Source organism: Sphaerodactylus townsendi, linkage group LG10 (genome assembly GCF_021028975.2).
Source record: "Sphaerodactylus townsendi isolate TG3544 linkage group LG10, MPM_Stown_v2.3, whole genome shotgun sequence".
Classification (NCBI taxonomy): domain Eukaryota; kingdom Metazoa; phylum Chordata; class Lepidosauria; order Squamata; family Sphaerodactylidae; genus Sphaerodactylus; species Sphaerodactylus townsendi.
Window position 1 is genome coordinate 27,885,013 of NC_059434.1, and position 24,236 is coordinate 27,909,248.

The 24,236-nt window shown below is 42.0% G+C and overlaps 1 protein-coding gene across 2 annotated transcripts in view; it reads right to left on the minus strand.

Moving 5' to 3' along the window:
• Nucleotides 1-24,236, minus strand: part of MTUS1 (microtubule associated scaffold protein 1) — a 129,939-nt gene that overhangs the window by 83,999 nt on the left and 21,704 nt on the right. For both annotated transcript variants that reach the window (XM_048509269.1, XM_048509270.1), the window contains exons 2-3: nucleotides 10,530-12,688; nucleotides 7,158-7,338 (exon numbers count right to left, since the gene is read on the minus strand). In XM_048509269.1, coding sequence (XP_048365226.1) covers nucleotides 7,158-7,338; nucleotides 10,530-12,545 — 2,197 coding nt within the window. In that variant the 5' untranslated portion in view covers nucleotides 12,546-12,688. The remainder of the gene's footprint in view (nucleotides 1-7,157; nucleotides 7,339-10,529; nucleotides 12,689-24,236) is intronic.

A 24,236-nucleotide genomic window follows, 5' to 3' on the forward strand; every position in this document is an offset into this window, starting at 1 on the left:
ATCACGAGGCTTCAAGTTGTGCTCAGCTGGACCTAGGTTGGATGGCCAAAACATTCCTCCATCCAGTCCTGAGGAATGAGCACCTCAGTTGCTGATGCTTTTCTGCTTCCTTGGAGGGAGCAACAGGGGAAGCTTGTGGCCAAAGCACAGAGTCCCTGTGGTATTCCTCCTGTCCCAGAAGAGAACCTTAACTATGCTGCTGCAGTGACAGAAAATGTAGCCCCTCAAGATAGGCAGAGAGGGGGAGAAAACAAGAAGACCGCAGAAGAAAAAATGTTGCTGTACTCTCTAACGAGTAGAGTGAGACAGCTATCTGTCTGCAAGCCAGGTAGGAGCTAACCTGGAGATTATGGAGCCCCTCCCACCTTAAGTCAGTAAAAGATTGATGACCTCTGGAGTAAGCTCCTACTCATGAGTTCTGACTGCCCCATCCAGGACCACTGGAGAATCTTCCATGTCTGAAGGCTCGTCCCCCCCCCCCGCCCCTAAAATTAAGATTAATCTCAATAGAACTAGGCATTGTGTGAAAATGCATGTATGAATGCCAGGGATGAGAATTAAAACTCGAAATACATATAATAATCCAAACAAATTCACCCGATAAGCTGTGCAGGTCAAATCAGAAGTAAGACTAAAATTCTTTAGATTGTCTCTTCTCTCCTGTAGGAGACTCAAAGGGGCTTACAATCTCCTTGCCCTTCCCCCCTCACAACAAACATCCTGTGAGGTAGGTGGGGCTGAGAGAGCTCAGAGAAGCTGTGACTAGCCCAAAGTCACCCAGCTGGCGTGTGTGGGAGTGTACAGGCTAATCTGAATTCCCCAGATAAGCCTCCACAGCTCAGGCAGCAGAGCTGGGAATCAAACCCGGTTCCTCCAGATTAGATACATGAGCTCTTAACCTCCTACACCACTCAAGCAGCCTGCAGCTGAGCATATCCTCTTTTCCAAAGTTATCCAGAACAGTAAGCAGAAGGACATTCATTAAAGCCATAGGACCAAGAGAGGAGGGTCCTCCCTATTCTCCTTTGGGGACAAGGTAAGAAAAAGAGGGTAACAAGATGGCAAGAATGTGCCACACTTGTGGGTTTCAGTGTGTAGCAGGAGGGTGGGTCTTCCTTGTTCCAGTTCAGTCCCTCCCACTTCGAGAGTAAGCAGGATCCCCTCTAGCCAAATTTAGCCAGCATGTGAAACTGTACAGGAAAACCAACTAGCTGAAGCTCGGCATCACAGGACCAAACATTAGCCCCATCCTAGATACCAAAGCAGGTTGCTTTCTGTATGTGGTCAACGGGGGAAACAGCCACTTCATTCCAGCACAGCAGATCCTTCACCTTGGATATTTCCCTGGACATGGTCTTCCTGTCCCAGGACAGCCAACTCAAGAATACGGGGTTCTAATACAGGAAGTGGTGCAGAAATTTCAGGAGTCTCTCAACTTTGGCAAGCCTCCTGGGTGTGCTAGCGTTTTGCCAGGATGTTATCCTATGGGCTAGGACATTTTCCCATGGGGTTCCATGCACAGATCTCAAAGGTACTTATTCTTAACAGATCTCTCTACACCCAGTAGTCAAAATTAATGGCTTAGCCTTTAAACTGGACTTCTATCCATATTACTGTTCCAAAAATAATCTTCCTCCCCTCCCCCCAAATGAAAACACAAAGGAATTGCCTGGGCCATACACTGCCAAAGAAGGGGACATTATAAGCCCAGCTAGAGCTGATTTTCTCTCTCCCCCACCCACTTCCTGCTGCTACTGCCAGAAGGACAAAGAGGCTTGTTATTTTCCAAGCACTCTGTTCTATCGATCTATTGACATGAAAATGCAGAAGTTTTGGCTGAGGTGTGTTTTGGCTGAGGTGTGTTTTGGCTAACCTTATATGAGTGAATGTCTTTTTAAAAAAAACTTAAAAGAGCCAGCATTGTGGAAGGACAAGCAAGGGGGAAACTGTGGATTGCAGAGCAAGGAAGAGGGAAGGCTGTGGGTGGAGGGAAGATCTTTGGGGCAAAGCTGTGCTCACTGGAAAAACTCCCCGCTCTGGCAGCAAGGCAGATCATAAGTCATGTTAAAAGTGGTCTTGCTTACCATGGAAAGAATGGAAAGTGAAAGCGGGGCTCCAGGAAACAGGTCCATACAAGAAATCTTGCTGCGAAGGACATTAGCCCCTGTCACACACCAAATACATTGTGCATAATTGACTAAAGTCTTAAATTCAAAGGCAACTCAGCTTCCAAATAAAGTAGAGAATCATCTGGTTTCCATTAAGGAGGTACACATGGTCAGGATAGACAATGTGATGGCTGGCTAAGTCGAAGAAAGCTGGATCAGACAGAGTGGAAGCTAAACCCAGAGATGTTTCTCACTGGCTGTCAGATTAAGAAAGGTTCAGGTGGATTTGTTTGCATCACGCAGCAACAACCAGATCCCCCGGCTTGTACAAATCTCTTCAGATCATGGGAGCAGATGCTTTGACCTACCAAATGGCCATACTAACTGCAGTACAACTTCTCCACAAGATGACAGTAAGCAGTAGATCTCAAAGCGGAAGTGGGTTCTCATAGTTTTTTTATGGCCTCAACGAGCATGATCCTAGGACATAGTGAGATAGTTTTACAGATCCCCTTGGTGGATCCCTCAGTAGGAGAGGCCTTCTCAATCAAAGCCCACTACTCATCTGAAGCTGTTAAAGATGACAGCCTAGAGTCTCAGCAGCAGCAACTCAATAAAACAGGCTATTCAGATCAGATAATCAACACTCTCATGGCCACAGAAGAAAGTCCACCAACTGTGTTTAATAACACTTGGTGAGTCTTTTAGTCTTGGTGTGAGGAGAGGAATACAGCTCTTCTTGGGAGGTGTTTCAGGATTTATTCAATCAGGGTTGAATAAGAGTTTGAGTACCAACCCCCTTAAATATCAGGTGGTAAGCATCACTGCCACAGTGAAAGCAAAAAAGTTGAAAAGTTTTTCCTGCCACCACCATAATAAGAGATTCCTCAAGAGAGCATCTCTTCTGAATCTGACAATAGTCCATAGGTTTCCATGTGAAACTTAAACACCTCCTACAGGCACTGTTCCCTTCAAGCTCATGGCCTCATATTCCCTGAAGGAATTTACCTTCAAAATGGTATTCTTAGTGTCATTATTTCTGCTCGGAGGGTCTTCTGCTTCATGCTTTTTCCATAAATAAGAATCTTTGCGTCTTTCACAATGACAAAGTGATGTTAAGGATGGACAATGCTTTCATCACTAAACAGAACTCAGGTTTCCACAGGTCTCAGGAGATACCATTCTTTTGCTCTGATCCTAAACATCCACAGAAAGGGAGTGGCACTGCCTAGATGTCAAGAGCTACTACATCGACAGAACTAGGGCTGTAAGATAGTCTGAATCTTTTAGTCTTTCTCAGGTGGCCTTCCACGGGCACCATGGTGTCTGTGTCTAACATAAGAAGGGAGATTGGCCAAATACCTGACCTGGCCTTCGGGGTGGGCTCTGAACCAGCACTTCAAACAACAAACTGTATTTTTAAAATTTTTATTAAAGGTTGTAAAACAAGGGTTTAAAAATATAACAGAGAACACAAAATCAAAGGTGCAATTCATATACACAGTAAAACAACAAAGCTAAAGTCTACTTACTAGCAAAATTTTTGTATCCTCTAATAAGGAGAGCACGCACATCTCTAACCACTGACACCTCCTTTCTGAACTTTGTGAGCTCATGTGAGAGAGAAAAGATTTTTATTAGGCCTCCTAGCAAATCTAGCAAACAAAATGGATTCTGTCTTGACAAGATCTGAGGCTGCTTAGATCTGACTTACAAAGCCAGAGGGTTGAAAACCTTGTTGGTGTTAACATCTCACTGTAAGGGGGTCTGCTACCCCTATAGGGCAGTGATGGCAAACCTTTTCGAGACCGAGTGCCCAAATTGCAACCCAAAACCCACTTATTTATCGCAAAGTGCCGACATGGCAATTTAACCTGAATACTGAGGTTTTAGTTTAGAAAAAATGGTTGGCTCCGAGGTGCGCGTTACTCGGGAGTAAGCTTGATGAAGCAACCATGCAACGCTTTGAACAGGTCATGCCCAGTGGCCCAGGCCAGCCTATATGTGTGTGTGTGGGGGGGGGGTGATCCCCCCACATGACAAACTCTGTGTGCGCGTGCCCACAGAGAGGGCTCTGAGTGCCACCTCTGGCACGCGTGCCATAGGTTCGCCACCACTGCTATAAGGGTTTTCTTTTGCTGCAAATGGTGTGCTGGGCACCCACTTGGAAATCAGTGCACACGTTTTACTAGGCACTACCACATTGATAGTGAGGCTTTAGCTGGCTCTGACAGAATAATTAAACAACCCTTCCTGGGGTATCCTGCTTTTGTATATCCCCAGAGTCATGACTGCTCTATTCCAGACCACTGTAGAAAAGAACATTTATTCAGTTATCTTTCCTTCTCAATAGTCCTAAGGTGGAGCTATTGAATGCCAGTGGGAGAACCTTGGGGAATGGCCTGTCACCATCTCTCCTATTTTTTTTACTGTTCTTTCTGTTTTCAGTTTAATCTTTGACAGTGGAGTTTAAAAGTTAATAGGTTTTAGTGACAGGAGTAGCATGACTTCTGGGCTGACCTGGGGATGGTGAAGCTTGTACTCATGAGTTGTGACTGCCCTTCTCCTGGGATCACTGAGAAGTTAGTTTCACAATAAGGGAACAAACTTTCCTCTTTCCATTTTTACCGTGCATCTTTCCCTTCAGAGTAGTGCTGAGTGCAACAGTAGAAAGAGAACTCTATTGTGCAATAATCTTCATGCTATCTTGAATACAGCTTGTAATCAGCCACATCTTCTCACCCAATGTGAGCATTAAATTGGTAAACCATTTGGCAAAATGCTCTTCATGGAGAACAAAACCATACATAAATCAACCACAGCATATTCCCACAGAGCACACTGCAGGAGTAGAATGTACAGCCACTTTCTTCAGTAGTTATTTAATGCTGTGTGGTGCCTGCAGCCACCCTACTGAAGCTCAGTTTTTAGCACAAAGCAGAGCCTACACACACCTGTCTGGTCCTCTTCCTCCCCCTCTCAGTGTTAAAGCAGCTGTCTTTTTAATACTCAGTGGAACAGGTTGTTTAGGGACAAGGGAAGAGAACTTCATTCAGGTTGCTTTGCTTAATTGCACTAAAAACAACCAAGCTATGAATGAGTCATGCTGAAAAGAAGATCTAAGGTGATGTGTAATCCTTTATATCCACTAGCATTATAAAGAAAAGAGTTGGTTTTTATACTCCACTTTTTCTCCACCTTTAAGGAGTTTCAAAGTGGCTTACAATCACATTCTTTTCCCCTCCTCCAACAGGTACCTTGGGAGGAAGATGGGGCTGAGAGAGTTCTGAGAGAACTGTGACTAGCCCAAGGTCACCCAGCAGGCTTTTTGTGGAGAAGCAGAGAAAACAAACTTGGTCCACCAAATTAAGAGTCTGCCACTCTTAACTACTGTACTACGCTGGCTCTCTAAGGGATATATTCATCCAGATCCCATGGCTGATCTCTATATGAAACAAAACTGCACGACTCTCTTTCACATACACAGTGCTTGCAGAAGAAAACATAAATATTTTCTATAGCCCTCTCAACATAGGAAGGTTATTTTTGTTCTTTCTCACAGTAAAGAGACAACCAAAATTAAAGCAAGCTTTTCTGGTTAACAGTCATCACCAGGCTTTTAAAAATTATGGCTTGTTTTCATAATTAGCTCTTCATGCCCAGACCAACTTTATGGCTGGCAATGTTTATTACAGCAAAATAAAATGAAGCGACCAAACTGCTGCAGGTAGAAACAACATGTCTAGATTGCCTTAGGTCAAACCAAATAGAATTACTGGTACAAGGCCGCTGGCCTTTACGAAGCATCGTCTACAAATCTAACACTTCATAATATGGATACAAAAATTATGAGATAAAATTTACAATAATAAAACCAGTCTTAAAACAGAAAATATTGATAAAATATTGATGAAATGGCCAGATTGCCTTGGACATGGGAAAGCAGACTGAAATGCTCACTCAACCCAGAAAACTCACTGCGTGGCCTTCATCATGTCACTGTTATCTCTACTACCTAACCTTTTGATCAACAGCTACTAAATGAAAGTATTCATGTTCACTATACTAAAAGCACAGAAATGTGATTACTGGGATGCTTTTATAGATTTCAGAGACTTCCAGGTAGAGCCAGAGAATTTTTTTAATTAAGTTAATCATTTTGGCTTTCAAATCAGTTTCATTAAAAAAAAAGACAATCATTTCTTCATCACATAGTTTCACACTTTCCACAACCATGTTCATCCATCTCCCTTTGCTCTTTATCCATTTCCCTGCCCCTTGAATGAGAGAGAGAGTGAGATCTTCTGGAATATAGTCAACCATCAGCACTGACCAGAACCACTGTTAGACACATTGGGGGAATCAAAATGTCTTAACTTTTCTCCATTTTAACCTTCCCACAGCCCTGTGAGGTAGGCTAGACTGAGAGACTGTCCCAAGGTCACCAATCAAGCTTCCATGACGGAGTGGATATCTGAACCTGGATTTTCTGTATCCTAGTCTCACACTAACCATTATATCATACTAGCTCTAAGCTTCCCCTTTTTTCATCACCCTGGCACCTGCTTCCTGGGAAAAGCCAGGCAGAAATCATGTGACCTAATCATACTCTCAGCTGAAAGGTAGACCAATTAGGAGCTGCTACTCATTGAACAAGCAATATGGCTGAACTCCAAATAAGAGTAACGTTGCAGACCCAGATTCAACAAAACACCTTCGTGGAAAGGAGACAAGAAACTAAATGATCTACAAATTGGTTGTATACCCCACAGAGCCCTTTGGGGATGGGGCGGTATATTAAATCTGATAAATGAATGAATGAATGAATGAATAACATTCCTGCTGCAAAACATTTGCTTTAACCAATCAGCCAGAATTCCATATTATATTTATTTACCATGAATTCTTGGCATAACCAGTGCCAAATGAAACACAGTTTACTGTAGCCTTAACAGAGCTGTATGAAGAAATATTTCCATCAGCAATCGATTTGAAGCAAACTTTAAAGTGTACATACAACTTAAACCAACTAACAAAAATGTTTCTTACCTGAATTCAAAGGCAGAACTGCTCTTTGAGGAGAAGATACTTTGGTTGCATGAACATTTTTACTTTCACTTCCTCTCTTAGAACAGAATGTCCTTCCAGACTCCGGTCTACTTCTTTGGGTGACTGGGTTGTCCTTGGGTAAACTTTGCCGTTGTGTTGTCTCCACTCTAGGTGAAGAAGCCTTCACCATGTTAAAAAAAAAAAACAGGATACAAGGATATACTGAGCAAACATATAGACAATATCTCTATGTTCTTTGCATTAATGTGATGTGGACTGTGTCATGTTACAATGAAGGGAATAATGAATAAAAGAGTTTGAAGAGTTTGGATTTATATCCCCCCTTTCTCTCCTGTAGGAGACTCAAAGGGGCTTACAATCTCCTTGCCCTTCCCCCCTCACAACAAACACCCTGTGAGGTAGATGGGGCTGAGAGAGCTCAGAGAAGCTGTGACTAGCCCAAGGTCACCCAGCTGGCGTGTGTGGGAGTGCACAGGCTAATCTGAATTCCCCAGATAAGCCTCCACAGCTCAGGCGGCAGAGTGGAGAATCAAACCCGATTCCTCCAGATTAGATACACGAGCTCTTAACCTCCTACGCCACTGCTGCTCAAGAATACAATGGACAAAGATCAAAGAAGAATTATTTGATCCTCCATGAACTCAAAGACCATCTCAAAGAAATGGCATCATTGGCCCAGAGTTTATTTTAATGTCAGCCCTCAAATTTTTTAAACAATGCAGAGTAGCTGTGGTCATGAGATTACTAATATATTACTTTGCAACAAAACACCTGAGAAAGAAAAATATAACTCACTTAAAATTATCACAACCAATAAAAAGCATTTATCTTATGAAACTTCAACAGAAGTTTTAAAGTTACCAGAACTGGGTGTTGTTCAACAAATCAATAAGAATTAAAATAAACAGGTTTGGCACTGTCTTTCATTCATTTGAAACATTTCTGTTTCAGTTCCAAAAATCAGGGGAACGTATCTCTCGCATAACGCAAGATTCTCTGGGTTTCCAAAAGTAGTTCAATTTGTAATTAAAATTACCCCTTGCTCAATAATGGCTTATCCAGACAAAAGCAGCAAAATGTAACAAGGCTAGGAAAAATGCTTGGAAATCTTGGAAGGGCACTTAACAGTCAAAATATATAATATAGTCACCTTGAAATGAGTTTTCCAACTAAATATTTGGCTAGACCAGGGGTCTGCAACCTGCGGCTCTCCAGATGTTCATGGACTACAAATCTCATCAGCCCCTGCCAGCATGGCCAATTGGCCGCAGGTTGCAGACCCCTGGGCTAGATAGTCTCATGGTCTTACAATACAAGGAACTGTCATATCAAGACTGCCAATTAGTATATTCTAAATGCTGTTGAGCCCATTATCAAAATTGGGTGCCATTTATCTAAGCTAGCCAAACATCACCAACAGAGGCATTTTGGGGAAAAACCCAAGCACTATTGGGTTTGAAACCCAAGCACTATTGGTTTGGGGCTTGGTAGCCAGTTATAACTGGCAACTGCCACCATCCACTTTTCTCCAGGTGTTCTGGAGACTAGTGAGATGGACTTGGGTTGGTTCCGACTTATTTGACGCCAAGCACAAGACAACAAATTTTCCATCCTCCAAGTACATCCTCGCTAATTTGGAAAGGAAGCAGAAAGCCATGATTGATAATTTCAGAGAACTTATTGGAAGGGAGGGTTCAGGCACTTCACACTAGCCAGTGAAGAAGGAAGAAGGGAAAGGACCCACCTCTTTTATTTCCTTCTTTGAAGGTTAGCACAGGGACAGGACTTTGCCTCTTTTTAGTCCTAGAATGTTAGGGGAAATGTGAGGTTTTGTCCAGAAGCGTATCTATGGGGGCAGGGGGAGGGGCAGGGGGCTCATTTGACCCAGGAGTCATCCAGCTGGGTCACATGGGGGTGCATTTTGGCCCCCCACTACCACTCTCTCTGAATGTAAATGCTGCCCCCTACACGTTCCCTTCAAGGAATTTGCTTTCCAAGGCTTTTAAGAAGGGGCCATGATTCCTGACAATGATTTATACACTTCTTTTAAAAACTTTAATTGTTACATAAAGCCAAAACTAACACTATAGTTCATACATTTAGTTAAGTATATGGGACTTCTTGTGTACACCTTCAGAACAGTATTTCTACAACAGTAGCAATGGAAAGATATAACTTGTTTCAAACATTTGTGATAGACTTCCTAGCAGCTCTTGTGTAATATCTTAATTGCTGTTTTGAGAGAGGAGATACTTCCACAGCTACTTATGCACAGTAACTGTCATCTTGATAATCTGACAAAGCGTCATCATTCAAATGCACGGTTTCCTCCTCTAGGTGTTAGGAATCTTTCCAACAAGATTCCCAGCTTCGGGCTATCAAGAAGTCTGATCTGAGAATGTGGAATTAAACCAAAAGCTAAACTATTTGCACACATCACATTGAGGAAGCTGATTGGTAAGAAACAGAAAGATGACTCCTGTTCAATTTAGATAAAATGCTTCCAAAGTAGAGCAACACCAATAAGGTAACACCAATATTCAGAGGCAGTTCATTTGGACCAGTTAGCCATTCTATCCTGGCTGCTGGCTCAGGCTAGCACATTTATTCTTTTGCAAAGACTGCAATATGTTTGTAGATACTGTTTGTATGGCTGGATCTCCAGGTTTCCTCAGTTATAGACTTAAATTGCACTTTGCTATACATAGGTTATAAGAGTTAAGATATTATAGTCAAGCTGCAATCAAAATTTCTTGTATCTTCAATTAACAGACATACAATGTCACAAGCAGGCTCCGTATAAGTGGTAGGTTCCCACCGTAAGGCTAAACAATTTAATGAAGCAACATTAAGGGAAATACATCTGTCTAAAGCTGCATGATTTTGTGGTATGCTCTCCACCTTAGACTGTGCCACACATACTGACTTTTCTAGCCCCCAGCGTGACATTCGGGCTAGATCAGGGGTCTGCAACCTGTGGCTCTCCAGATGTTCATGGACTACAAATCCCATCAGCCCCTGCCACCATGGCCAATTGGAGAGCCACAAGTTGCAGACCCCTGGGCTATGAACATCTGGAGAGCCGCAGGTTGCAGACCCCTGGGCTAGATGCAGCAAGCACTGAACCTGATGTAGCTTGTGCTGAGCCAGGATGACCAAGGTTTACAACAAAACATTCTGGATGCCCATCTGATTTCTTCCTATATCATTATGCAAGCTCTCAAATTTGCTGTATAGTTAAACAACTGTCACATGTCTATAAAAAAAGTTGGCTGTTTTAAATCAGTAGCATGCAATCAGTGCTCTGAAAAAAACCCCCAAAGGTACACTTAAACGGGAAGAAAACCTTACCGAAGGAAGATGGGCAAGTCCGATGCCTTCATTCACTGCATCTTGAGCAGACATTTCTGTTGGAACCCCCAGGCAGTCATTCTGCCGTTCGTCTTGAAGAACGGGACAGATGTTCAAAGCATGAGGCCGTACACAGGACTCTACAATTTCCATTCTGTCATTCAGAGTCCCACCTGTGTTGTGCGTGCATGTCCCAGAAACAAAGAGGAATGTTGAATTGGGACACCTTGCCTTGTCGATCTGCTCCACATTCTGCTTTAACACAGTTGTTTTTGTAACCATGTGGGAAGTGTTTTCAGAATGAGTTGCAGCATGCACAGCTTGGCTAGGAAGGTGTTTATTAAAATGCTGCTTGCAGATCTTATTCGCTGGGGTTTCTGCTTTTGTACCTCTATCCAAGTCCATTTTTTTTCTTAGCGCTGAAATTGAAGACAATGTTTGCCTCGAGGAAGAAGATGGGGAGGATGATGGAGTGGTAGATTGCTGAGGAGATCTTTGAGCTGCTTTTAATGCAGGACTCTCTTTCAAATGTGATGCAGACCTGGATACAACTTTTGCCTTGACATTTTTAAAGTCTGGCTTTGGAAAGCTCACTATCTCTGCTTTTCTGGCTTTGGTTATGGTAGGGACAAGGGAAGATCTGATGACCGCTTTAACCGAGACTCGTTCAGAATTACTTCTGAGTGAAGTCCTCCTGGTAGACTCTTTCACAGTGGGGTTACTCTTCCCAGCTTTAGAAATACTGACGCCATCTTCACTTGGCATGGCAAAAACAGTACAGGTTGTATTTTTTGGTGAGTTTGTACAAGGAGAAATAGAGTCATTTTTGCAAGCTAAGGGACTGAAAACCACAAAAGTTGTGTCACAACCAGGCTCGGGCAGAGCAACTCTTTCTAGCTTTGGTATATCTTTTGGTATTGTCACAGACTCATGAGCGCATTCCTCAAGAAAAACCTGATCATTTTCTGAGGAGTTTGGTCCTTTGGTCAAAGCCTCCTCATCTTTGCAAAACTCCTCCAAATGTTCGTCAAAATTCTGTATTGCCAGAGGGCATAAGGCATTGATGGTATCGTCCTTTCTGTGTTTGGCTGCCCATTTCTTATCTTCATCGTGCTCAGGTGTGCTGTGCATATATTTCTGAGGCTCATTTCTGCACAGCTTAAATGGTTCCAATCCTGGTGAGCCGGTATAGCAAAGATTTACGCACTCAACATCCTGCTTTCCTTGGTTTTCGAGCCATTCCCTATTCTGTGATACCAAATCAATATAATTGGTGACATCACTTCCAGTTACTGAAAGAGCATTATCAAGTGGCATTCCCCTCCCTAGGTCCATGTCTGTCATATTGGGGTTGCCAGGGACATCTAGCTTAGAGGAGCTGACACTATTTGTCAAACTGTCCTCTGCACTCATTTCCCCAGAAGATACAATTACCTGATGGCCAAATCCTTCCTCATGACACTTATTCCCTAGGTTTATAACTGTAATGAAAGATTCCTCTGAACTATCTCCTTCCTGTCCCATTTGAGAACACTCTAATTCATCCTGGATTTCAGTATTTTTACTTAACTCCATAGCAGCCAAGTGCATTAGATCTGCCTGGCGATAAGGCACAGATTCCTCAGGACCAAGATTCTGAATACTCTCTACTGAAATACCGTCTTTAAGGAGGCTCATTGGTTCTGTGAAGTTTTGTTTCAAGGCATGCATGTAATATTGCTCCTTTGAAGCAGGCATATGCACGGCCTCCACATCCATGGTCCCCATGCATATGTAGTCACTAGCAACTTTCTGCAAGTCTTCTGCATCAGTGCACGGGTGGCCTGATCTATTTATCAGATCATTTGTATCCTTAAGTTCTATGTAGTCTTCACGTTCTGCTTCTTGGTACTGGCTAGCAGTGCTTCCATTCAGTGAGGGTAATGCAGCATTATTACACACACATTTATTGCCATTTTCATCCCTGATGACCAAAGGAGGCTGCAAGCCAATTTCCTCCAACTTTTCAATATTCATTTTTTATTTTATTTGTAATTCAACATAGTCCAAATTTGAAGTTTTAGATTTCAGTGCAAGCTTTTCATGAAGCTTCTTTCAAGGATTATTAATTCATTTTTTCTCCATTAAGGGATCTTCAAACATATGCACAACTCTTTGATCTAGAATTGGAGAGAAGGGGAAATTAAATATTTTAAAATATAATAAAAGTAAGAGCCCTATCCAAATAGAACTAGTCATGACTCATTGAAAGAAGTCTTAATTTTGTTGCAACTTGCTTAGCTGGTTTCAATGGGACACAGCCCAATTCTACCCAAGTCTGCTTGAAAATAATATTTCAGTGGGGTTTTGTTCCTATGAAGGATGCATAGAAGTGCAACAATTAAAGTTTTAGACTTCAGTTCTTTTAGATAAAGAACTATGAAGTTCTATACAAAGTAAATATCTACTTAGTCATTAACATACATTGGTAAAACAAACACATTCTTAAATAGCCTGTTAGAAATAACACAGGTAAGAACATGCATTAAGATTTTTCCACTTTTACAACCAAGTTATGTAATTAAAAACGTTTCTCAGAGGAAAATACTGTGATTGAAAAGGCATTAATGTATTTTGACTTTTATACATCTTTCCAAGCACTCTGTAATTGATCAATCCACTCCTCTTAAGAAATTTAATTCAAAGAATTTTGATCATTTTTATGTGTTAGAGGCTACTTGACTGAACTTGACAGACAGACAGACAGACAGACAGACAGACAGACAGACAGACAGACAGACAGACAGACAGAGTGTGCGTGTGTGTGTGAATCTATCTGTAAAATTTAAAACATGCCAATATATATATTAAAAACCCTAGAAAAGCCCCAGTGGTTGAGGGAACTGGGGCAGGGAAACCAATATATCTCAACAGGTCTAAAGTAACCACACTGAAAGAAATGTAAAACAACAGATTTGAGAAATTGATAATGATCACTGAATATGGAACTAGGAGAAACATAGTCTTTTTATCAAGGATAAACTCTTCTTACGCAGGTTTCTGGTGCTGAGTCAGAGTAAATTCAACAAGCAGTTCACAGGCAGACAAGAAGGGGGAAAATACTCCAACAGACACACCTAGGTCTGATGTATACCCCATTAAATACAATTAGCATGAAACAAGATACAGCTTATCTTCAGAGCCTTATTTTTATGCAAAGGTTACTCAAGATGTGTGGGTTGTATATTTGCTATTGTCACGCTGAGTGATAAATGCCAAGTGCAACACTTTACATGCTTGCTTCTCCCATCAAGAGCACAGTTACTGTATAAGCATCAGTGATATTTTCCTTGCATTTGAACAATCAATATACATGTACAAATCAGCAGCGCCAGCTCTCCACAATAAGCAGTAGCAGTCAGGCTCAACTTACAGGCATGTGAGGAGAAAAAAAGCCTCAAGTTTTATTTATCATCCTAGAATAGATCCATAACTAACATGCTAGTGATAGCAAATTACGAGCATCGAATAAGTCTTTTTTAAAGAATGGCAGAATTCCTAACTGTCCCTTTTTAAACCATCAGGGTGCATCTTTACATTCCCATGACTACTACAACTCACCAACACAGTGACTTTGCAAAGTAAAACAAGTCCCGCAGCACCTTAAATAGTAAAACATTTATTTCAACATGAACATTCACGAGTCGCATCTGAAGTAAACTGTGCATCATGAAGGTTCATATTGAAACTAAAGCTGTTAGTCTTTAAGGTGCCACGTGCCTTTTGTTTAATTATTAATATTTCTGGAAACCAATTAAAAGAAGGAGAATTACAAAAAGGAACAATTCCATCTATTGCTCCCTTTTGTATTCTGATGAAAAAGGAGATGTGCTTAAGAAGTTAGCCTGCAACCTCATACATTCAAACTGGAGGCAAGAGTCAAAACGATACTTCACTATGGATGTGAGGAACTATTGAGCCTAATGGAAAACAGAGCCCACTTAAAAATGGACTCTTCCTTATCTATGCTTATGGGGTAGTTTGCCATTGCCTTCCCTAGTTGTCCTATAAAGTAACTGTCAAAATATTCTATCCAGTAGAGGGCATGTGTTAACACAGGAAGCTCTTGGGATGAACTCCTCATTCATGCTAGAATGGAAATCTTACCACAACTTGCTCACAATGCTGCCAAAGGACAAAATAGCCCAGTAGGGGGACAGGTAAACGCGGCTACAACATTGCTAAATAAGAAAGGCTTCACAGCTCTATGACCCATTTCCTATGGCTAAGCAGTCTTTGACAGATCGAAAAAATCCAGGATGAGAATCTGTACTCTTCTCCCTCAGAGTTACGCTGGCTGAACATCCCTTTCCACAGAGCTCAAGCAGGGACCCTGGTGTGCTTATTGTAGCATTTACTGAAAGGGTTCTCCCCCACTCCCATGACATTTTTCTTCTACCATATATATGCAACATATTGTTTTTCTGCTGCATGTCCACATTAGGGTTTACACTTTGCCAGTCTAATCAGTCACACGTAGACCACAAGATATGCCAGCAAAAGGGGAAGGGCAGTCAACTGGCAGGTGGCTACTCCCCTGGTGGGATGCAAGTACAGCAAAATGTCCCTGTGATAAGTAGACTGGGCAGTAAGAAAAACAGCTAATGCAGCAAGAGACTTCAATGTGATTTTTATGTTGATGCTAGTTTGATGTTAGCCAACATTTTTTATTTTCCTGATGAGGCTCTGACACAGATGAAAATAATACCCTTTGACCTCAACATGTGGAAAGGCAATCCTCACTGCAGTCATACAAGCCTTCTCAAAATTGTATGAGCATTTTTCTGTGGGCAATTTTCAGTGCGGGTTTTTATGACATTGGGCTTTCGTGACAGGAGGCTTTCTTCATGGAACCAATTTACTGTTATCAGCTTAAAACATACCAGTCCACACTATAAGAACATAAGAACATAAGAACATAAGAAGTAGCCTGCTGGATCAGACCAGAGTCCATCTAGTCCAGCATTCTGCTACTCGCAGTGGCCCACCAGGTGCCTTTGGGAGCTCACATGCAGGATGTGAAAGCAATGGCCTTCTGCTGCTTCTGCTGCTCCTGAGCACCTGGTCTGCTAAGGCATTTGCAATCTCAGATCAAGGAGGATCAAGATTGGTAGCCATAGATTGACTTCTCCTCCATAAATCTGTCCAAGCCCCTTTTAAAGCTATCCAGGTTAGTGGCCATCACCACCTCCTGTGGCAGCATATTCCAAACACCAATCACACGTTGCGTGAAGAAGTGTTTCCTTTTATTAGTCCTAATTCTTCCCCCCAGCATTTTCAATGAATGTCCCCTGGTTCTAGTATTGTGAGAAAGAGAAAAAAATTATCTCTGTCAACATTTTCTACCCCATGCATAATTTTATAGACTTCAATCATATCCCCCCTCAGCCGCCTCCTCTCCAAACTAAAGAGTCCCAAACGCTGCAGCCTCTCCTCATAAGGAAGGTGCTCCAATCCTTCAATCATCCTCGTTGCCCTTCTCTGCACTTTTTCTATCTCTTCGATATCCTTTTTGAGATGTGGCGACCAGAACTGAACACAGTACTCCAAGTGCGGTCGCACCACGGCTTTATATAAGGGCATGACAATCCTTGCAGTTTTATTCTCAATTCCTTTCCTAATTATCCCCAGCATAGAATTTGCCTTTTTCACAGCTGCCATGCATTGAGTTGACATTCCCATGGAACTATCAACTAAGACGCCCAAATCCCTTTCCTGGTCTGTGACTGATAGCACTGACCCCTGTAGCGTGTATGTGAAGTTTGGATTTTTTGCCCCTATGTACATCACTTTACATTTAGCTACACTGAACTGCATTTGCCATTTCTTAGCCCACTCACCTAATTTATCAAGGTCCGCTTGGAGCTCTCCGCAATCTTTTGTGGTTCTTACCACCCTACATAATTTGGTATCATCTGCAAACTTGGCCACCACACTACCCACCCCTACTTCCAGGTCATTTATGAATAAGTTAAAGAGCACTGGTCCCAAAACGGATCCTTGGGGGACACCACTCCCTACATCTCTCCATTGTGAGAACTTCCCATTTATACCCACCCTTTGTTTCCTGTTCCTCAACCAGTTTTTTAATCCATAGGAGGACTTCCCCTCTTATTCCTTCATTGCTGAGTTTTCTCAACAGTCTCTGGTGAGGAACTTTGTCAAAAGCCTTTTGGAAATCCAAGTAGACCATGTCCACTGGTTCCCCCTTATCCACATGTCTTTTACACCCTCAAAGAACTCTAGTAAGTTTGTAAGACAGGACTTGCCTCTACAAAAGCCATGCTGACTCTTCCTCAGCAGGTCTTGCTTTTCTACATGTTTAATAATTTTATTTTTAATGATAGATTCTACTAATTTACCAGGAACAGATGTCAAACTGACTGGCCTGTAATTTCCAGGTCCCCCTTAGACCCTTTCTTAAAGATTGGTGTGACATTGGCCATCTTCCAGTCTTCAGGGATGGAGCCTGATTTCAGGGATAAGTTGCATATTAATGTGAGAACATCAGCAATTTCATGCTTGAGCTCTTTAAGAACTCTTGGATGAATGCAATCTGGGCCAGGGGATTTGGTAGCATTTAGTTTATCAATGGCTGCCAGAACTTCTTCCTTGTCTACCACTAACTTCCCTAGTTCCTCGGATTCACCTCCTAAGAAGCTTGGTTCAGGTGCAGGAATTTTCCTCACCTCCTCTTGGGTGAAGACAGATGCAAAGAATTCATTCAGCTTCTCTGCAATCTCCCTGTCATCTTTTAGCACACCTTTTGTTCCTTCATCATCTAACGGGCCTACCGCTTCCCTAGCTGGCTTCCTGCTTTTGATGTACTTGAAGAACTGTTTGCTAGTCTTGATGTTCGCAGCCATGCGTTCCTCATAATCCTTTTTTGCCTCCCTTACAGCTAACTTGCTTCTCTTTTGCCACCATTTGTGTTCTGTCTGGTATTCTTCATCAGTTAAGTTGGACTTCCATTTTCTAAAAGACATCTTTTTTTTCCTAATAATTTCATCAACCTCCCTTGTTAACCATGGTGGCTTTCTTTTGGACTGGGCGCTGCCTTTCCTAACCTGCGGAACACATTCCAGCTGAGCTTTTAAGACTGTGTTTTTAAATAACCTCCAAGCACCTTGGACATTTTTGACTCTCTTGATTTTCCCTTTCAGCTTCCTGCGCACTATCCCCCTCATCTTTGAGAAATTTCCCTTTCTGAAGGCAAATGTAACTACATTAGTAGTTGTCACTTGTTCGCATGCAGAGATACTGAATCTGACAGCATTGTGGTCGCTGTTCCCTATCGGCTCAACAACACTGACTTCCCGCACCAGGTCCTGGGTCCCACATAGAATTAGATCTAGGATCACATCTCCCCTGGTTGATTCTACAACCATCTGCTCTAAGCCACAGTCATTTAGCATATCCAGGAATGTTCTCTCCTTACTATGACCTGAACATGCATTTTTCCAGTTTATGTGGGGATAGTTAAAATCGCCCATTACCACGACATTTTGCTTTTGTTGGCCTCTCTAATTTCTTTTTCCATCTCAGAATCCTCTTGTGCACTTTGGTCAGGGGGACGATAATATATTCCTAATGTTAAACTATGCTTCACCCCTGGTATTGATATCCACAGTGCTTCTGTAGAGGAATCAGCTCCCCATGCATTGTCTATTTTATGTGACACTATGCTCTCTTTGATGTAGAGGGCCACCCCACCCCCGCTCTCCCCTGTCCTATCCTTCCTGTAGAGCGTGTAACCTGGGATAACAGTATCCCACTGGTTCTCCTCATTCCACCATGTCTCTGTGATGCCCACTATATCAATGTCCTCCTTCAAAACTCTGTACTCCAGCTCCCCCATTTTAGGTCGAATGCTTCTACTATTAGCATAGAAACACTTGTATACTCTGTCTCTGTCCCTAACCTGGGATTTATGTGTTTTGCCCTCTAGCCTTTTGTACACACTATCACTTATCACATTGCTATGCTCCTCGCTTGTATGTGGTTGATTTAGAAAAACCTCTCTCTGTGTCTGCATCCCCATGGACTCTGTATTCCGAACCGAAGTCACCTCAGCTCCTGTCGGCTTTCCCCCAGGAATCAGTTTAAAAGCTGTTCTGCCACCTTTTTAATGTTGAGCGGCAGCAGCCTGGTTCCTCTTTGGTTAAGATGAAGCCCGTCCCTTTTGTACAGGCCTGCCTTATCCCAAAAGGTTCCCCAGTTCCTGACAAAGCTGAAACCCTCTGCCTTACACCACCTTCTCATCCACGCATTGAGACCCTGTATCTCCGCTTGCCTAGCTCGCCCTGCGCGTGGAACAGGTAGCATTTCTGAGAATGCCACCTTGGAGGTCCTGGATTTTAACCTCTTTCCTAGCAGCCTAAATTTCGCTTCCAGAACCTCCCGGCTACATTTCCCAATGTCATTGGTACCAATGTGGACCACAACTGCTGACTCCACCCCAGCACTGTCTAACAGTCTATCTAGACGAAGCGTGACATCCGCAACCTTCGCACCAGGCAGGCAAGTCACCATGCGGTCATCACGCCTGTCACAAACCCAACTCTCTGTATTCCTAATGATTGAATCACCCACTACAAGGAGCCCCCCACCTCCCCGAGGGGTATCCTCAGTGCGAGAGGATATCTGACCACCAGCTAAGGAAGGGGTCCCATCTAAGGGAGCATCTTCCACCACCTCAGACTGGCACCCTCCGTCACCCAGACTCTCATTCTCCATGACATCTGAAGAGATGTCACCTTGGGAGTGGGACCCGGCTGCTAGGTCCCCGAAAGCCTCGTTTGTTGCCCTCTCTGCCTCTCTCAGCTTCTCCAGGTCTGCCACCTTGGCTTCAAGAGAACGCACACGTTCCTTGAGTGCCAGGAGCTCATTGCAGCGAGGGCACACCCACGACTTCTGCCCTAGTGGCAGATAGTCATACATGTGACACTCAGTGCAAAACACTGGAAAGCCCCCACCCCACTGCTGGCTTCCTGCCTTCATATCTATACACCTCTGCAGTGCACTGTTCCAACATCCATTACCCATAACCCATCCAAGAGATATTTATTAGCACTACCTGGAAATCATGCCACCAGGCACAAGTATCATCTCTTGCTAAGTATACTTGACTTCTAATCACCTATCCCTGAAGGAAAAAAGAAAGGAGGAAAATTACAACTAGGACTGTTTATTGACTACTGGTCATTATACACCTGTTTTCAAGCCTTGCTTCCTTCACAGAGAAACTAGATTAGATTCTGCAGTTTGTTCGCAAAAAGTGCCAGCAGTCACAGAGCTTTGCCACACTACCATCTCCTATGATCAAAATTTCCCCTCCTTCCCCTTCCATTGCTGCAGCTGATGGAGATTTCATCTGCTACTCAATTCAAGTCACATGACTATGAGTTCAGATAGGTCCAATAATCCCAGGAACTAACTTTCCCCAGCTCAAACAGGGCTACGACACAGAGGACTATGACACAGAGGACCATGTGAAAGATTGCTGACCCACAAATCACAGCATCCCACCTACTTCTATGGTATCTACATGAAGCCTCTGAAGGAACAAAGCTCTGATAAAGCAAGTATGCAGCAAGAACAGCTCCTTACTACTTGTATCAACTAACCTCTGCAGAACATGCTAGCCTCTGCAGAACATGTCAGAGGGAGGCAGTCAAAGCTTAAGCAAAACTATTTTTGCAAGGTGAAAAAGAGACCTCTGACTGGACACTCGTTACATCTTCTGTTTCAGCCTACTTGCAAAGGACAAATGCACTAGTAAGCAGCAACAAAGCTGCCTGATATGGGAACTACTCAGGAGACAGTTGGGTATCAAAAGCCAGGATAAAGCTTCAGAGCTCCATGGGGTCCTGCTGTCAGGGATGCAATAAGAATTCCCGTTCTTCCTGATAGCTGCATCATAGAAAGATAAAATTTCTGTAATTTTTGAAGTTATGGGGAAAAAAGTTTTCTACAAAAAAAGGTACATGAGGTAAATGTAAATATAAATGTAAATATAAATACTTTAACTTATTTTACTGCTTTAACAAAATGTATTCCTTATATCGTACATACATTTATATTGGCTAGCAAATTTTTGAAACTTAAAAGTACAAATACCTTAGTTTTCCACAAGCAAACTTGTTAATCAAATACTTTTATTGCACTGATTCAAAGTCATAGTGAACAACAAATTCAGAATCATAAAACCAAAGCACAAACAAAAAACAAATATACGTACAGTACAGTACAGTACAGTAAACCTTTATTAGACATAAAATATACGTACATTACCAGCTGAAATGTGAAGTTCACAACCGTCCTAACAAATTTCATATGCCTGGGGGAAAGGAGGATGAAAACAGCTGTACCCTATACAACCTTATTGTAAATATCATAGTTTTTACCATCTGAAAGGTAAGAAAATTAAAGTTTAAAACAGAACACATTTTCTACTAAAAAAAAGTATATTTGGACAGAAACATTCTCACACAGCTACAACACAGTATATTTGGACAGAGTTAAACTTTAACACCGAATTCAATATGTGCTTCTAGCACAGATCATAGCATACAGAGCAGAAAAAATAGTCATGTTTAAGCAACAAATCCTACAAAATATATTTTATTTCAACTTTAATATTGAGTTTTCATAATATTTTGAATAAAACCTGGTCTAGAAAAGCATTTCACTTGCTCCAAAAGGGGGGGAAAGTATTTCATAAGAATTTCCCTTTCTAGTGCTCTCAAAAGTTACACTGGAAAACTTTTAAGATGTTTGGAGAAAAAATTATTTCCCCTCAATGTTTGGTTTTTCTTCCTCACATCTATTTAGTTCCGGGGGGGGGGGGGGGGGGGGGGTTGCCAAGCCTCGTAACCATTTACTGCCTAGGACGGTAGAACCATAACAGGGCACACAGCACAGCTTCCACCTATTCAACTGAAAACAAATCAGAACAAATAGTAAAGGACTTAAGTCAACTCCATGGTACGTGGACACACATCAAGGAGGAAATAACGACTGACTACCTTTCCATGGGAAGAATTAAAGCCTCTCAACATGAAATCTTGTAAACAAGTAAGACTACATGTTGCTGGTAGCTGCAGTCATTCAAAGCAAAAGCCAAAAAGCCAAAAGCCACTTAATATCACTTTTATATTTACCTACGCTTTTTTGGACATCCCATTTGTCCCTTACCACTAATGAGCTAATTAATTCTCATCACTTAGGTAATCTCTCAAGTGCTTTTTTCAATGCCGATTCTCGTGTGGCAATTGGCAATTTTGAAGTATTAATCAAGTATCACAGACTATCTTTCAAAGTCCATCAAACAGAAACCTTCTCATAGTAACAGGGGTGCCCCCTGGTTTGACAAAGAGTGTCTAGATTTAAACAAACTAATTTGTGTATCTTACCAACTATTCAAGAGATCCAGAAATCCTGTGTTGCGCAATCAGCTAGTTCAATACAAAACTACTCTTTATTCTCTAATGAAAGAGAAACAGGTCCAGTATGCACAGAGTCAATGGGATCGCCTTTATCAAGCTGTAATGTCCAATGATTCCAGACAGCTTTGGGCCTCGACAAACAAACTTGACTCCAATAAACTGAGGGCGTTTTCTTCTATTCTGCTTGAGGCCTGGATAGACCACTTTGCGAAGCTGTTTCAAAAGGATGAGGCCAGTAACATTTATCATTTTTCTCCATCGTTAGATAATTCTAAATGGCCTCCTGTTACAACTCAAGAGATCATGAATCTAATAACTGAATTGAAACCCCGTAAAGACTCTGGCCCAGATATAATCTCTCCGGAGATATTGAGGTTGCATAGAGAGTGGTGAGCACCTCTTTTGGCCAATTTATTTACCCAAATCAATGACTCCGGCTTCATTCCCAAGTCTTGGTTATCTGCAATCATTGTACCTATTTATAAAAAAGGTGACCCATCGGATCCTGCCAATTTCCACCCAATTAGTCTAATATCAGTCATTGGGAAAATATATGCTAAGACACTTCTATCCAAACTACAGGCCTGGACGATTCAACAGAACATTATTGGCCCAGAGCAAATAGGCGTCACGAGGGGGAAATCCATGTTAGACCATGCTATGCTTTTCATGCATCTGGTTGATAAATATTCCAGAAGTCTAAGAAGCAAACTTTATGCTGCCTTCATTGATTTGAAGGCAGCTTTTGACACGTCTTTGGACCCAATTGGCTATACAAGGAATAGATAATAAACTCCTCTATCTAATAAGGCAACTCTATACCGGCACAAACTGCAGAGTTAAGTGCTAGCGAGAAGGTCTCATGACTGATTCTATTCCAACCTATAAAGATGTGAGGCAAGGCTGTGTGTTAGTGCCAACCCTTTTCAATTTATTTTTGAGCGACCTACCATCAGCTTTATCGGAAATTAACAGCCATGACCCTAAAAAGGCATATCCCAATACTTTTATATGCTGATGATACCGTTCTTCTATCTCGTTCAAAAGTTGGACTTAGTCGACTGCTGAATAGATGTGGGGAGTATTGTATAGACAATGGACTAGCCATCAACTATCATAAGACCAAGATCTTGGTCTTTGTCAAACAATATAAAAAACATAACTGGGCGATTAATAATGTGCCAGTGGAGCAGGTTAATCGATATAAATATCTTAGAATTATTTTCTCCTATAACCTCTCCTGGTTACCCCACAAAAAAGGTGCTATTGCAGCTGCTACCAATAGTTATTCTGCCATTGTACGCTTTTTTATGGAAAGGGTCACTCCCTTGTCCCAGCAGCACTAAAAATCTTTAACTCCAAGATAAAAGTGCAGCTACTTTATGGAGTTCCTATCTGGCTTAATGCAGTTGGCAATTCCTTGAATATGGTCCAATCCAATTTTTTTTGTAAAATTATGGGCCTGCCAAACGGTGTACCCTATGCAGCCCTTTGTTTAGAGCTGGGCCAAAACTCATTAGTTTATAGGGCCTGGTTGAGAGCCTTTAAATTCTGGCTTCACCTGCATTTCTTACACAACGAGCATTCACTGGTTCACCTACTTTTATCTGATACCCAGGTTAATCCATGGTTCTCTCCAATAGAAAGACTGAATCACTTGGTATATCCCTCGACTTGCTTTTCCCGCTATCCAGTTCAGAATCCTACAACTTGTTAAAACAAAAATTATTGGAAAGCGAATGGATTAATTTAATTAGAGCTGCTATGAAAACTTGTTCACCTTAACATCTCTCAATACCCCTACATCAAAACAGGATGACTCCCTACTTGTATTTTTTGACTAATCCTATTCAAAGAAGAGATCTCACACTTGCTCGTTTCAATGTTTTCCCCTGTTTCATTGCGTGGTAGATTTAACAACTTGGAAATGAGTGAAAGGGTGTGCTCTTGTGGTGAACAGCAAATTGAAACATTGGCACATCAATTGCTTTGCTGCCCTAAATCCGCAAACATCAGATTAAAATATTCCAATATCTTTTCTAGGATATCCAGCGAAATGGGAGAGTCAGGTAGATTCCCTTTCCTCTTGGACAATTCTGACAATGAAATTTGTGAATTGGTAGCAAGTTTTTTATTGGAGGTGATGCATAACCAATAGTTTATATTTTATCTCACACTTTTGTATCTGTATACTCCTTTATCACAGTTTTTGGACTGTGTT